The sequence below is a fragment of the Microplitis mediator genome, chromosome 7 (assembly GCF_029852145.1).
Source record: "Microplitis mediator isolate UGA2020A chromosome 7, iyMicMedi2.1, whole genome shotgun sequence".
NCBI classification, from domain to species: Eukaryota; Metazoa; Arthropoda; class Insecta; order Hymenoptera; family Braconidae; genus Microplitis; species Microplitis mediator.
Window position 1 is genome coordinate 24506278 of NC_079975.1, and position 13548 is coordinate 24519825.

At 28.1% G+C, this 13548-nt stretch overlaps 2 protein-coding genes across 2 annotated transcripts; both read left to right on the forward strand.

The window, feature by feature from the left end:
- Nucleotides 1-1088: 1088 nt before the first annotated feature.
- On the forward strand, nucleotides 1089-6229 carry LOC130672533 (synaptic vesicle glycoprotein 2B-like). The gene is made up of 10 exons (XM_057477201.1): nucleotides 1089-1200; nucleotides 1274-1435; nucleotides 2085-2247; nucleotides 2336-2457; nucleotides 2529-2773; nucleotides 3803-4132; nucleotides 4219-4363; nucleotides 5127-5283; nucleotides 5355-5482; nucleotides 5825-6229. The coding sequence occupies exons 1-10, from the start codon at nucleotides 1143-1145 to the stop codon at nucleotides 5878-5880; spliced, it is 1566 nt and encodes a 521-aa protein (XP_057333184.1). The 5' UTR covers nucleotides 1089-1142; the 3' UTR covers nucleotides 5881-6229.
- Nucleotides 6230-8561: 2332 nt separating this feature from the next.
- LOC130672532 (uncharacterized) lies at nucleotides 8562-12792 on the forward strand. Its single transcript, XM_057477200.1, has 2 exons — nucleotides 8562-9179; nucleotides 10275-12792. Exons 1-2 carry the CDS (start codon nucleotides 8792-8794, stop codon nucleotides 11549-11551), a joined length of 1665 nt encoding a protein of 554 aa, XP_057333183.1. The 5' UTR covers nucleotides 8562-8791; the 3' UTR covers nucleotides 11552-12792.
- Nucleotides 12793-13548: the final 756 nt, after the last annotated feature.

Below are 13548 nucleotides of genomic sequence, written 5' to 3' on the forward strand. Positions count from 1 at the left end.
ACTTTCTATAGACTTTCCATCGAGATGACTGATTGATGACCGATAAATTACTGATTGAAAACTGACAAATAACTAATTTCAAGTAATCAAAGTTTACAAGCATGAATATCATTAGACTTGTAAACTTCAAGTGAACCTTCAGACGCCACCGTCCATCTTACGGCTTTAAATAAATTATATTATTATTAATTGAAATGTTTTATTATGTGAAATTAGTGTTTTTGGCAAGTTTTTGACAGGTATCTGATTTATCAGTGAGAATTCCTACTGATTCACCAGTGAGTTTCACTGATTTAACAGTGAGCTGATATAACTTTCGTCATAACCCAACTTATACATATAGGGCATGATTACTTACGTAAAATAAATGAATTAAAAATATATTTACGCAAATTTACTATCTCCAACTTTCATTACATTAACTGTATTAAAATTATTCAAAGCAATGTGGAAGAAAGAAACTGCACTTGGAACTTTCTTCGAAATTTTACAAATATAATGGTCGATTAAATTATAAAAATTATCAAGGCTTGGAAGATAGCTTAAATTAAAAACATAACATAATTTATGTAAAATAGAAAATGCAATAATAGGGTCACAATTTGGCTTGAAATTTATTAATCAATTCAATTGACATTAATAAACAAACATCAGGTTATGTATAACTTTCTATAACCGGTATAACTAATCATAGGTCGCTGTTGACAACGGAAACTCGAGGTACTTAAATTCCGCACTGGTTTGAATCAGTGAACCCAATACTCACTGGTTTACCAATGAGCAACTTTGAATCTCACTGATTCACCAGTGACTTTTTTACTCACTGAATGAACCAGTGGATTTCTCACTGATTCAAATTAAGAGAATAATTTGTAGAAAACTATAATATTTTTAAGAGTCATTACTTATGTATTTACTATATAAATAATAGCCTCAAAGAATGATAATTACGTAGCAATAGTAAGTTTTAGCTCGAGTAACATATCTTATCACAAAATTAATTTTGAATTGTTATTCTGTCAAGGCAAAACACGAAATATAATACCAGTAATTATGAAAAACTTGATAATTTTTATCAACAGTTTCAATGCTACTATTGAAATGAATGTGAAACTTAAACAAAGTACGAACATTTTTTTAACATGATGAATACCTCAAGAGTAGATGAAAAAATAGTTCAAACCGCTTTAAATGAAACAGGTGATAAAGTTATTATCAAATTATTTATTTTTAATTCACTTTATTAATCATTATTATTATTTTTGAAAATAAGGTTTCGGCAAATTTAACTATAAAGTATTAATTATTGTTACTTTAATATTGATAAATACTGGTATCAGTTTTGAGAATGTCAGTTTTGTAATCCCTGCAGCCACATGTGATTATAAAATGTCAACAATTGCGCAGAATTGCCTAGCAATTAGTTTCCTGTTAGGTAAATATTATGAAAATTTTTTTCTTTTGTATAAAAATAGTTTTGAAATAATTACTTATTTTAAATAATTTTTTATTTAAATAATACATTAATAATTAATAAATGATATATCGGAATATCCGCTATCGTAATTATAACATCTCGGAAAAAATTATGTCAAAAAATAAATTCTACATTGAATACAAAATTTTTTAAGCATAATTACGAAAGTATTTGATAAAGAGGACATTAGTAAATTTGAATGGTATCTGATAATTACGTAATATTTCATTTTTGAAAAATGGAAATTATATAACTTTATCTCCCATATTTTAAAGTTACTTCTGCCCTCCATACTTTGGAATTACTGCAGTAATTAATGCTTATTTGAACTCTAAATATCACCTTCCCGGGTCGCAATTTTTACACTTTTTCTATATATTGTCTAGTTTATATTCTATTATTTAAGTTAATACTTTTTGAAATTACAATATAAACATTACGAAATATCACGTGTCTGTGGCTCTCTCTTTAACGAATGAAAGCCACTGCCTATCCCAAATTCGGTCCCCTGCTCGTGCATTCTTTTGTTAGTAACTTAAAATAATTTACTTTAAATTTCAAGGAAAATTATCAAGTGTATTCTTATGTATTTATAAAAAATGAATAGGAATGGCACTGGGTTCATATTTTTGGGCATGTATGGCTGAAACTAGAGGTCGGAAAATAAGTTTAATTTATGGTTTACTTTTGGATGGCTGCTCAAATGTTCTAGCTTCTGTTATATCAAATTACTATGGATTCGTAATTTGTAAATTTTTCAATGGAGTCGGGTAATTTATCGAAAAATTAATTTAAATAGGTCAAAATTTATTTAAATTCTTATCATAAGTTTTTTTTCTATTTTTTTTTTTTCGGTAGTCTAAGTGCACAATTTACAGTAATCTATACTTATCTTGGAGAATTTCAACCGGATGATTATAGAGACAGGATGCTTAGTTGGATGGAATTACCGTTCATTTTCGGGACTATTTTAAATGCAGGTAAATTACATTCATAAAATTGATAAATTACAAAAAATTACTAAATAGTTTTATTTTGTTTTTAAAAAAAGGGATCAGCTGGATTATTATTCCATTGAAATTCAGTTACATAAGTGAAACTACTTTTTTTTTTTTTAACCCGTGGAACTTGTATATTTTAGTATGTGCACTAATAGCTTTTTTCGCCACATTTTGTTTGACTTTTCTACCAGAAACTCCTAAATATCTTGCCGAAACTGGACAATATACTCAGTTAATGCATGTCCTTTGTCAAATGTATCGTCAAAATACAGGAAAATCAGATATAAAATATAGAGTAAAAAAAATTATACTTTTTGATGAATATACGCTATTAAGAATCTAAATGACCTGAGTGAATAGCGTATAATCACCTGCTTATTAATAATATATTGGGCATTCCATGCCAAATCGGACAGTTTGAACAATTTTACTTTTTGATTTCGTTCATTTTTTGATATTTTGTAGTACACATGAATAACTCTTTCTGGTAAATTTTGAGATTTTTTCGATGACTCGTTTAATAATAACTATTTTTTTGGTATCTTGCTCATAACTTCTTTGATAATGGTCTAAATTAGAACTTGTTTTTTTAAATTTTTATTTTTTAATGTGCTTTTCAGAGAAAAATACGATGAGTTTTATTTTCGAGTTTTGAACTTAAAATTTTTTTTTTTCTAAGTTAATGCAAGTTTTAATTTTTTTTTTTAATTTTTTATAACAAACTTAAATCTTTTTCGGAACTTTTAAGCCCGGTCTGATCGTGGGACCTTCATAGCTGTTATTATTTTTTTTTAATTTGAATAAATTTGTTTTCTCTATCAATCATTACGAATACCAATTTTTGTCATTATTTATTATTTTTCTAATTCTTTTGAGTAGTTTTTACAATTTTTCACTGCAAAAAAATGCTTAAAATTAATAATTAGTCGTTAAGTACTTAAATTTTTTTACCATTGATTATGAACAGAGACCTAACGATCAGACCGGGCTTAAAATTTGTGAAAAAGATCAAAATTTGTTTTAAAAACGTTTCATAAAAATAAAAATAGGCATCAACTTTAAAAAGAAGATTTAAAGTTTAAAGCTCGATAATCTCACTATCAAAGAAATTATGAGCAAAAAACCAAAAAGAGTTATTATTGAACGGGTCATCAAAAGTCTCAAAATTTACCAGGAAGCGTTTTTTGAAGGGTACTACAGAATATCAAAAAATGGCAGAAATCAAAAATTAAAACTTTTCAAACTGTCCGATTTGGCATGGAATGCCTCATATAATAAGTTTATTTTGCTCGCATAGAATAATATTTGATTTGATTTTATACAGCAATGTTTAACAGCCCTAAATAATCCAGACGTAAAAGATTTGTTGTCAAAAGTAAAATCATCAAATAAAACGAACGAAAATAAACCAGGTTTCGCCAAAAAATTTATAAAATTTATTGAACAAGTGAAAGAAATTATGAAGCCACCATATTTGAATAGAACATTAATTACTTGTGTATCGATGTACGGTACTTCATTCGCACTTTCTCTCATAATTGTATGGATTCCCGAAATTTTTGAAAGATTTGCGACGTTTGAAGAAAAATATCCTAACATGACTGCAAGTGTCTGCCTTGTTTCAGAAAAACTTTGTTCAACAAATGCTACGCTAGTAATTCAAATAACTATATATACTATTGGTCAATGTAATATGTGTAATTATTTTAAGTTAATTAAGTGCATTTATAATTTTAACAGAAAAATGGTTTTAATAGTTATGCCTGCCCATATGAATTAGACTATACGGTCTATGTTCGTACGATAATATTATGTCTTGCAGCCGTGCCCGCAGCAGTCTGGTTACCACTTTTTATCGATAAAATCGGATATAAGTTTTACCTCAGTAATTCAAAGATTTTAATTTAGAATTTTAAATAATATAAGGGAGAATGGGGTAAAATGAGACATCTTTTGACAAAAAAAAATTTTTGGTAAATATTTATAGTCTCTATAAAATGTTTGGGGTAAGTTGGCCACCTTGAGCAGTGTGACTATTTTAGAATTTGGATAGAAAAAAAATTTTTCGTGGTTACTAAAATTAAAAATAATATACAATTATACTGCTTATTAGGCTGGCTCAAAAAAACTGGCTATTTTTTTTTCGAGTCTCATTTGAAAATTTGTTGGCTTAACAGGGGTTTGCACTTTTCTCTCTATTACACTTAAGTCCACGAACGGTACTTTCTTTGTTGCACTTGTACAGTAAATGGAAACTTTGGCCGAGTTTTTCTCTTAAACAAACGAATTTTATGAAACAATTAAAGCGTACTTCGCTAGATTAGATAGTAATGCATTAAAGTGCGGTCTGTGTTTTGTATTCAGAGATTTTGTTTCCGAAAATATCTGATAACCCCTGTTAACATATGTTCATTTTACACTCAAATCAGCTTTTTGCGGGTTTTTAATAAAATAAAAGATAATAAAATATTTTCTTTGGGTCAAATTTAGAAATGGTCTTACTAATAGGAGTGACCAAAATATCTCATATTTTTTTCTAAAAACTGTGGACATAAATTTACAAAAAAAACTTTTCGTCAAAAAGTGGTGTCTCATTTTGCCCCACTCCTCTATATCGCAATGATAAATGTTGTTTTGAAATTTTTCAGTTTCAACGAACACGGTTGTTGGATTTCTTTACATCGGACTATTATTCGTTAAAAATTCATCACAAAATCTTATTCTCTCGTGTGTTATTAATGGGATAGGATTTGGTGATTATATTATTAATTGTATGTTAGTTAGTTTATATCCAACTCATCTCAGGTTAGTGAATGTCATTAATTTTTATCATAAAAATAAAAAAAAAATTAACAATATTATTATGTTTCATTTAGAGTTATTGCGTCCTCGCTAATGGCGTTTATTAGGTATGTAGGAATTTTCGTGAGCATTTTTCTAGTTGGTTATCTAATCGATAGTCAATGTATGTTATTGATAATATTAATAACTACTCATATTGGAGGTAAGAACGAAAAATAATAAAATATAAGGTAATTATGTAGAAGTACAGTAGTTGTTTTTGGTTATGAAAAATTGCAAAGCTAGCTTTTTTTTTGCGGATTTAACACCGTCAAAAACAGCGGGAAATTTCAAAACTGGCAAACTAAGTCTATCGTTTTCCAAATTTTTTTTATCAATTCGTTGTGAAGTATATTTTAAAATCAGTAAAGTTTATGGTATCTTTTAATTTTTCGATTTTGTTTAACCGAAAAACAATAAGACTGCGTTTTTGCAAAATTACCAAAAAATAATATTTAGTTAAACAAATACAACGTAAATAACAAAAATATTCAAATTTTTACAGTGGCAACTATTTTTGCATTTTTCATTCCTATTGAGAGAAGAAGATTGAACAGATAATTCAATGGATAATTAAAAATTGTATATAGGCGTGTTGTGATTAATATTTAATACATTTTAAGTTAACCCTTAATTATTGGCATGGGGTCGAAAAGATTGTGAGCAAATATGTCATTTTCTTCGTGTGAGTAATTTAGAGTTAAAAAAAACATTTAAGAATTACAATTATTGTTCATTCCATTGCGCTACATAAGTACATATAAAATTATAAGTTTACTGTCGTTTTTCACATAATACTTAATTTATTAATCTCGATAAATAAATTCAAAATTATATTTACAGTGTAAATATAAAATATGTCTTTTATTGTTTGTATTAATTTTGTGTCACGTTATTCTATAATACATTATGGGGCAAAATGACTACCCCAAGATTTTAAATGTAAACAATTTCCATTTGTTTTAATATTGGGTTTTTAATTATTTTCACAAATCATTAATTAATTGGAATCTTTACTATAAAATTATTTTTCTACAGGGAGAGAAATTCACAGTAACAAATACAATATGTTATTTAAATGGTTCCTATATTGTATGGTAATAGGTTTTTTTGAAACATTGATTATAGGAATGGCAGCAATACTAATTACAGTAACTATTTCTATTTATATAGGTTTCATTCCAAACAACATCGGAATAGTTCCTATAAAATTATGGTAATAATTCCTACGTCATTATGGTAATCGTTCCCATACTATCATAGTAATCGTTACTATATATTATGATAACGATTACCATAACATTTAGAAATTCTTTGTACTATGGGAATTGTTACCAAAATATCACGGTAATGGTCATCATACTATTATAGAAATCGTTACCATACTATTAAGGTAATGATTACCATAATTTAGAATAAGGTTCACCATAGTAGTATGGTAACGATTGCCATAAATCAGTTACGATACGATTTACAAACTTTTATCATAATTATAGGAACTTATCCCATAGTTATGGAAACTTATCCCAGAAATTATGGGCGTATATACTATAATTTCAAGTAATTAATAAAAAGTCGTCGAATTTATTATACTTCTTCCTATTTTTATAAACTATTAGAGATTGGTAAGCCCTGTTATTTGCGTGAATTATTCCAAAAAGACATTATTGTAAGACGCTCTGAGAGACTAGCAGCCAAGAAAAATAATATCCTCTTTAAATTGCCGAATTTCAATACAAATCAATATGAATCTTCCTTCGTTATTACAGTGATACGACTACGGGAAGAATTACCGGAGGATATTATCAATTCGTCTAGCTTGGAAGTTTTCAAAAACAAGGTGTTTGATTATTTATTTAATCTTGATGTTTGATCCTAAACTATTAGTCAATTCTCTTACTTTTATTGTTAGTCTTTAAATTCTTTAAATTCTTAGTGAACTTATACGATGTAGATTCTTTATAATTCCAATCTCCTTTTTTTTTTTTTTTTTTTTTTTTACCGTTATCTCGACGGCTCTTAAATTTGTAAGTTAATTCTTTATAAATTCAATTTTTATATTCATTCGTAATTATATAACTCAATGTTATCTATCCGTAAAATATTTTTATGCAAAACACTTTAAATGTATGCAGTTTAAACTGCACAATAATGTAAAAATTCTTATGTATATTTTCTCTTTGCCATTTGATATTAGCCTTGGCATAATTGTTGATAAACTAAACTAAACTTAACTAATTATTACCATAACACTATGGGTTGATATTCCATAAAGGTACTAGGAACGGTTACCATAATGTTCTCTCCGTGGATGTACAATATAACATATTATTAATTCTGTTACGCTGGATAATAATGAAATCTAATATAACAATTATGTAACACTACACAGTCAGCAATAAAGACAATATCATTAAAATCGCGTTGACAATATCGATTGATGAACGTGTTAAAAACATCTCTAAATTATTAATCGCGAAATTTTTTCCATATAGTCAACTTAAAGTTATCTGATGTTGTTCAGGTAACAAAGCATAGGTGAAGATTTAGATAATTTTATTTAATTGACTATTCACATGTAAAATACGTGTACTCTAGTCACGATATATTCTACTGCAGTAGAAGTAATTATCATGAACTGTTTATTTCTTTTCTAAGCAAACATTTGTCGAGAAAACAAGTTCTGACGCTACAAGTTCTGCGAAATTATGAAATTTCAAAAAGTTGCAAAACTATTTATATATTTTTTCTTAGTTAATTGTATAGTGTTAATATCTTCATTAATTATTCAACCGACAGAAAATAATGTCATTGTATTGAAAGATATTGTGGTACGATTATATTTTTGACATAATTAGTAAAATAAGATGGAAAAGGAAGACGTCGTTTCGAAAAAATCAAAAACTTTTTTGTGACTGAAGAATATCTATTTGAGGGAAAATGGGGCACGTTAACCACTGCAGCCATTGTTGATACTTCAAAATTTTGGGTGAAAAAAAAATTTGTTTTTGAAATTTTTATTGTTTATTGTAATTCTGATTCATAATTGATCATTATTTGACTAATTTGATGTAGATAAATATTTATTAATCGATAGATTAAATCATTGAAATAGGCTTCAGTTGTTTCCCTAATTAAAAAAACATCACTCAAATATAACAAACACTTGAAAAAAATTTTTTACTCAAAATTTTGAAGTAGCCGTACTGCCGGTGGTGGTTAATTCGCCATCCTCCCTTAGACACCGGAAATAAAAACTTAGTAACAAAAAAAGTTGTTTTCTCTAAAATAATGTCTCATTTTGCTCCGAGTTTCTCTATATTATAATTTATTACTATATAATAATTGTTTCTTTTCTCTTTTTAAGACGTACATACTGAAATCTTGCAACGCAGATAATTTGACTGTAATAGTTCATAGCGAAACAGATGTGAACATAATTAAATCTTTAGGAGATTCAGAAACAACAGTTATGATATTACTTAGCAATTCATCAACAATGCATTCAAAATTGAATCATAAAACCAAAATAGATGGATTTATTACAACAATCAATTCAGTAAAACAACTCTCTGAAATTTTGTTCAGACTTAAATTATCTCTATGGTGGAATATTATGATACCGGTTTTCGTATTAAACAAATCAAGAGCAGGCTGCAGGGATGCACAAGTGACTTTAAAAGCAATCTGGGAAATGAACATTTTGATATCTTACTTTATATGTTTTGATTCGCAGCAAAAACCATTCATTTACACCTTTAACCCCTATACAAAACGTGTTCCTCATCAGTGGAAAATTATAGGCGAATTTACAAACAAATCCTCACATTGGACATTAGTTAATCGTCCATACCACCAAAGTAAGCCAATTTCATTTTATTTTAACAATAAAGATACCTCGGAAAAATCCGCAAACCGGTTGACCCTGCCAGCCAGCCCCCAAACCTTCCGTTGTTTTCGAGCTCCTTAAATTAAAAATCATTATTGTGAATATATTTTCGAGGTCGAAAAAAGCTAATATAACGTTTCATATTAAGCTTCGAAAGTTTGAGAAATCGAAAATAATTAATAAACTACTCTCTGAAAATGAATTAGTGAAATTCACTGCAAATCAATGGATAGTCACTATTTCTACAGCTGTAAGTATACCACTAATTCGACTTATAGCTAGTTTCCAGTTCATATTCACTAATTCACAGTGAATTTCACTAATCCATTTTTAGAAAATAGCGTTTTTTAAATCTTTGTTCACAATTATGCTTGATGAAATCAATGTGTTCGGACAGAAATCAATAAAAGTGATTAAGGTAGAGAGTTAAACAAGTTTTGAATCAGATCAGAGCGTTAACATATTAAATATTCGAGAAAAATGTAAAAAACGGTGCTTTTTCGATTATAGTGTTGTCAATATTACTTAAACAAACCTACTAATTATAATAAATTATCTAGCGATCGAAAGAGACTATAAAGACAAAGAGCCGGTATAATTTTTGAAACATTTGATAAATCACAACATGAGTTTTCAAGGAAAAATGAAGTAAATTGCTATTTTTAAAATTTTTGTCGCCGATATCTTTTGAACTACCGGCCGATTTTGATATTTAATGTATTATTCAACGTACACGGAAAGATTGGAACCCGACTGGTTACTGTTCTGCACCGTACTGAGTCGGGCGCAGAACAGTAACCAGTCGGGTTCCAATCTTTCCGTGTAGTTTATCAGCTTCTAACGCAGATTGTCAATCGGTAGCTGCCACCGAAAATTTTTTCTGTGTATAAACTCGAAGATCATTTTGAAATTAGTCAGAATAACTTCCTAGAACCTGAAAACGTCGAGATCTGTTCAAAACTCGGTTTTCGAAAATCAAACCGAAACCAATAACTTCCCTTTTTTTTTGGAAATTTGCGTTTTTTGCGGATAGTAACAGATAAACATTGTAATAATTATTTTACAGAAAATTTCTGCGATGGTTTCAATTTTGATCGCACTAAATTTTTTGACAGTGCTCCAATTAATATTGTTTGTTGTATTTACGACTCTAACAATACTTTACCAAAAACAGTCGAAGAGAAAAGTAAATTAATGAATTTTTCCGAGCACGATTTACATATTATGGATGCACTAAAAATAGCATTAAATGTTTCACTGAAATTTGATTACGATTACGGAGCGTATCAACTTGATCCAGAACCGCATGGTGTCTTCAATCATTTAAAGAATGGAACATCTGATCTCGCAATGTGTACTAAAAGTTTATCAGCAATGTATAATTTTTCAGCAAGTTATCCTTTATTTTATTCTGGCATCTCTATACTTTCACATCATCAAGGATATTATACGCCTCTTGAAAAAATTTATAATTATTACGGTATTTTAATGATTTCAGCTACAGCTGTCATTGCAGTGATTACGTATGCTGTTGTTCTGTTTACAAAACCTAAAGAATATTCGTTTGCTGCGTTTGAAATTCTTCGTTTATTTATTAATAATTCTCTTGAAACTAAAATCAATACTCTTTCACTTCGTATATTTTTTTCGGTAATATTTCTCTATTTTCTTATAATACAAGCGACATTTCAAGGAAATTTATCAAAATTTTTAACTAAGCCAGAATTGAAAAGAAACTCGGAATATCTAAGTGATTTACAAAAAAATTTTTATGATAAAGTTTATACAACACATTCGGGAGAGTTAGTTGTCAGAGACAATGAATATGTTGCAAAAAAAATAAAAATAACAGATTTTTATCAATGCATAGAATCTGTTGTCAAAGACGCATCTAATGTATGTATTGAAGATTATTTTTGGGTTTTAATACTACTACGAATTCACTTTTCGTCTTCAACAAACGAAGAAATATTGAGACCAAATTTGTATTTATCAAAAAATTTTTTAAGAAATAACTTTCTCGCTTATGCAACTCGCGATGATTGGCCTGTTAAAAATAGATTTGATAAAGTTTTTATGTTACTAGAAAATTCAGGGCTTGCTAAAAAATGGTCTGATGAAGTTTTTGTCAATCTTCAGTCAGTTATAAATATTGTTGAAAATTATAATTTTAAACCTATTGATCTTAATACGGTATCATTTATTTTTTATTTCTTAATATTTGGATTAACATGCGCAACAATAAGTTTTCTTATTGAAATACGAATCGCAAGCATCACAAAAAAAGTCACTAAAAACACTCGTAGAGTAAGAAGAAGATTTAATGAAATTCAATTCGAATAAATATTTCATATTTTTTTTGTTATTTTTTAACCCTACCCCGATTAAAAATATTCATTGAAAAGGATTGAAAATTATTTCAATTCTTTTCAATCCCACGGAGGTTTTGGAAAGTATTGAATGGAATTGAAATTTCGATCATTTGAATACTTTCTAATTTTTAAAATGGAATTCAAAAGTATTGAAAAGAATTCAATCTTTCATCATTTCAATACCTTACAATATGGAACTATTTTGGTACTGAGAAGGATTCAGACAGATTCAAAAATTTCAATTCATTTGAATTCTTTTCAATCCCATACGTGAATCTAAAATTCGAAACTTTTTTGGTATTGAAAAGTATTTAAAAAGATTAAAAATATCAATTCATTTGAATCTTTTCCAGTTCCTTGGAAGTTTAGAGATTCTTATATTATTTTGGGATTGAAAAGTATTCATTTTATGTCCAAATGAAAACCTTTGGGTATAGAAAGTATTCAAAAGGATTCAATTCTCATCTTTTTCAATGAACATTTTTAATGAATATTTTTAATCAGGGTAGTCCGGTGTCGTTGTTTTCAGCACCCGCACAGTAAAAAAGGATTCGTCAAAATTGACACTTGCCGTGTCTGGATCAACTCTGAATCAAGTTTTATTAATGACCCAAGTAACTTATTCGGAATCTTTTTGCAATCAGTTTCGGAGTTTTTTTATACGGGAATTTTCAATTAATTTTTATAGTTTTGTTTTTGACTCTGCATAAACAGCAATAAATTTAATAGAACTTCATTAAATAATTAATACTATTAATTGATTAATCAAATAATTAAATTTTGCAAAAATCTACGCTACTTTATGCGACTTGAGAATTCGAACAGTATCAGTGACATCTATCGCCAATTCAAGATTTGCAGTTTAAAGAGTCGTAGACAATTAGCTGACCTGTCCTTCTTTTATAAAGTAATTAATGGGCTGGTAGATGCCCCTGAAATTCTGGCTGATTTTGGCTTTATTTGTTCGAGAACTGACCTGAGAACTAAGAGGATACTATCGGCTCATAGGTCTGGCAAAAATTATGTGTATCATGGGCCAAAAAACAGAATCGCTAGACTGGTTAACCAATACTCTACTGATACCAACTTTTTTGGTGGATCCTTCTCCTCATTCTCGACGGCGGTGAAAAAGATTTTATGTACTATTTGATTCTATTAGGTTGTCTGTAATAATACTTATACAGGCAATATGGTGCAATATGTTTTTCTTTTTTTAAATTAATTTAAAATGATTATATTTTTGTTGTACAATGCCGATTGGCGTAAAATAATAATAAAATAAAATGAATAATTCATATAAAATGAAAAGCGCATTATGATTTCAGTGTATCTTGTTCTTTTAATATTAACATAATATTCTAATTTATATTTCATAAAAATATTTGTAACGAATGTGAAACTGATCTTTTATATTTGATATATATAAAATATTTGAATAACTAGAAAACAAATGCCTTCTTCTCTTGTTTTATAGATGCGCGACTAAAGTCAGTCTTATATTTAAAACTAAACAGCATGAGTCTTGTATTCAATAAACTATATTTTTGATTGCCTTTCTTTTACTGCTATTAATTGTGGTGTTATTATTTCTATTTTAAGTGTGTGATTCAGCACAGTGGTTAACACATCAGACTTCGAATCAGAAGTGCGTGTAAGGGTGTATGTCGTGTGAACTTACAAATATAAAATTTAAAAGAAAATAAATTATTTAAATCTATTAAGTTGAATTATCGCGCAGAAAATCAAATTTATCTGAGTAAAAAATGAAGTGAAGAGTGCGTGACATCTATAGAGAAGATGGATATCTCATATGTATTATTTATAATCTCATTCTTTTTTTTATGACTCGTATATGATATAATAAACTTGTTTAATTTTGTATGAAGAATTTCAAATTTATAATTTAAACCGTAAAATTTTTTAACAAGTTTGTATTTTTATTTCTTAAATTTTAAATAAAACTTCATG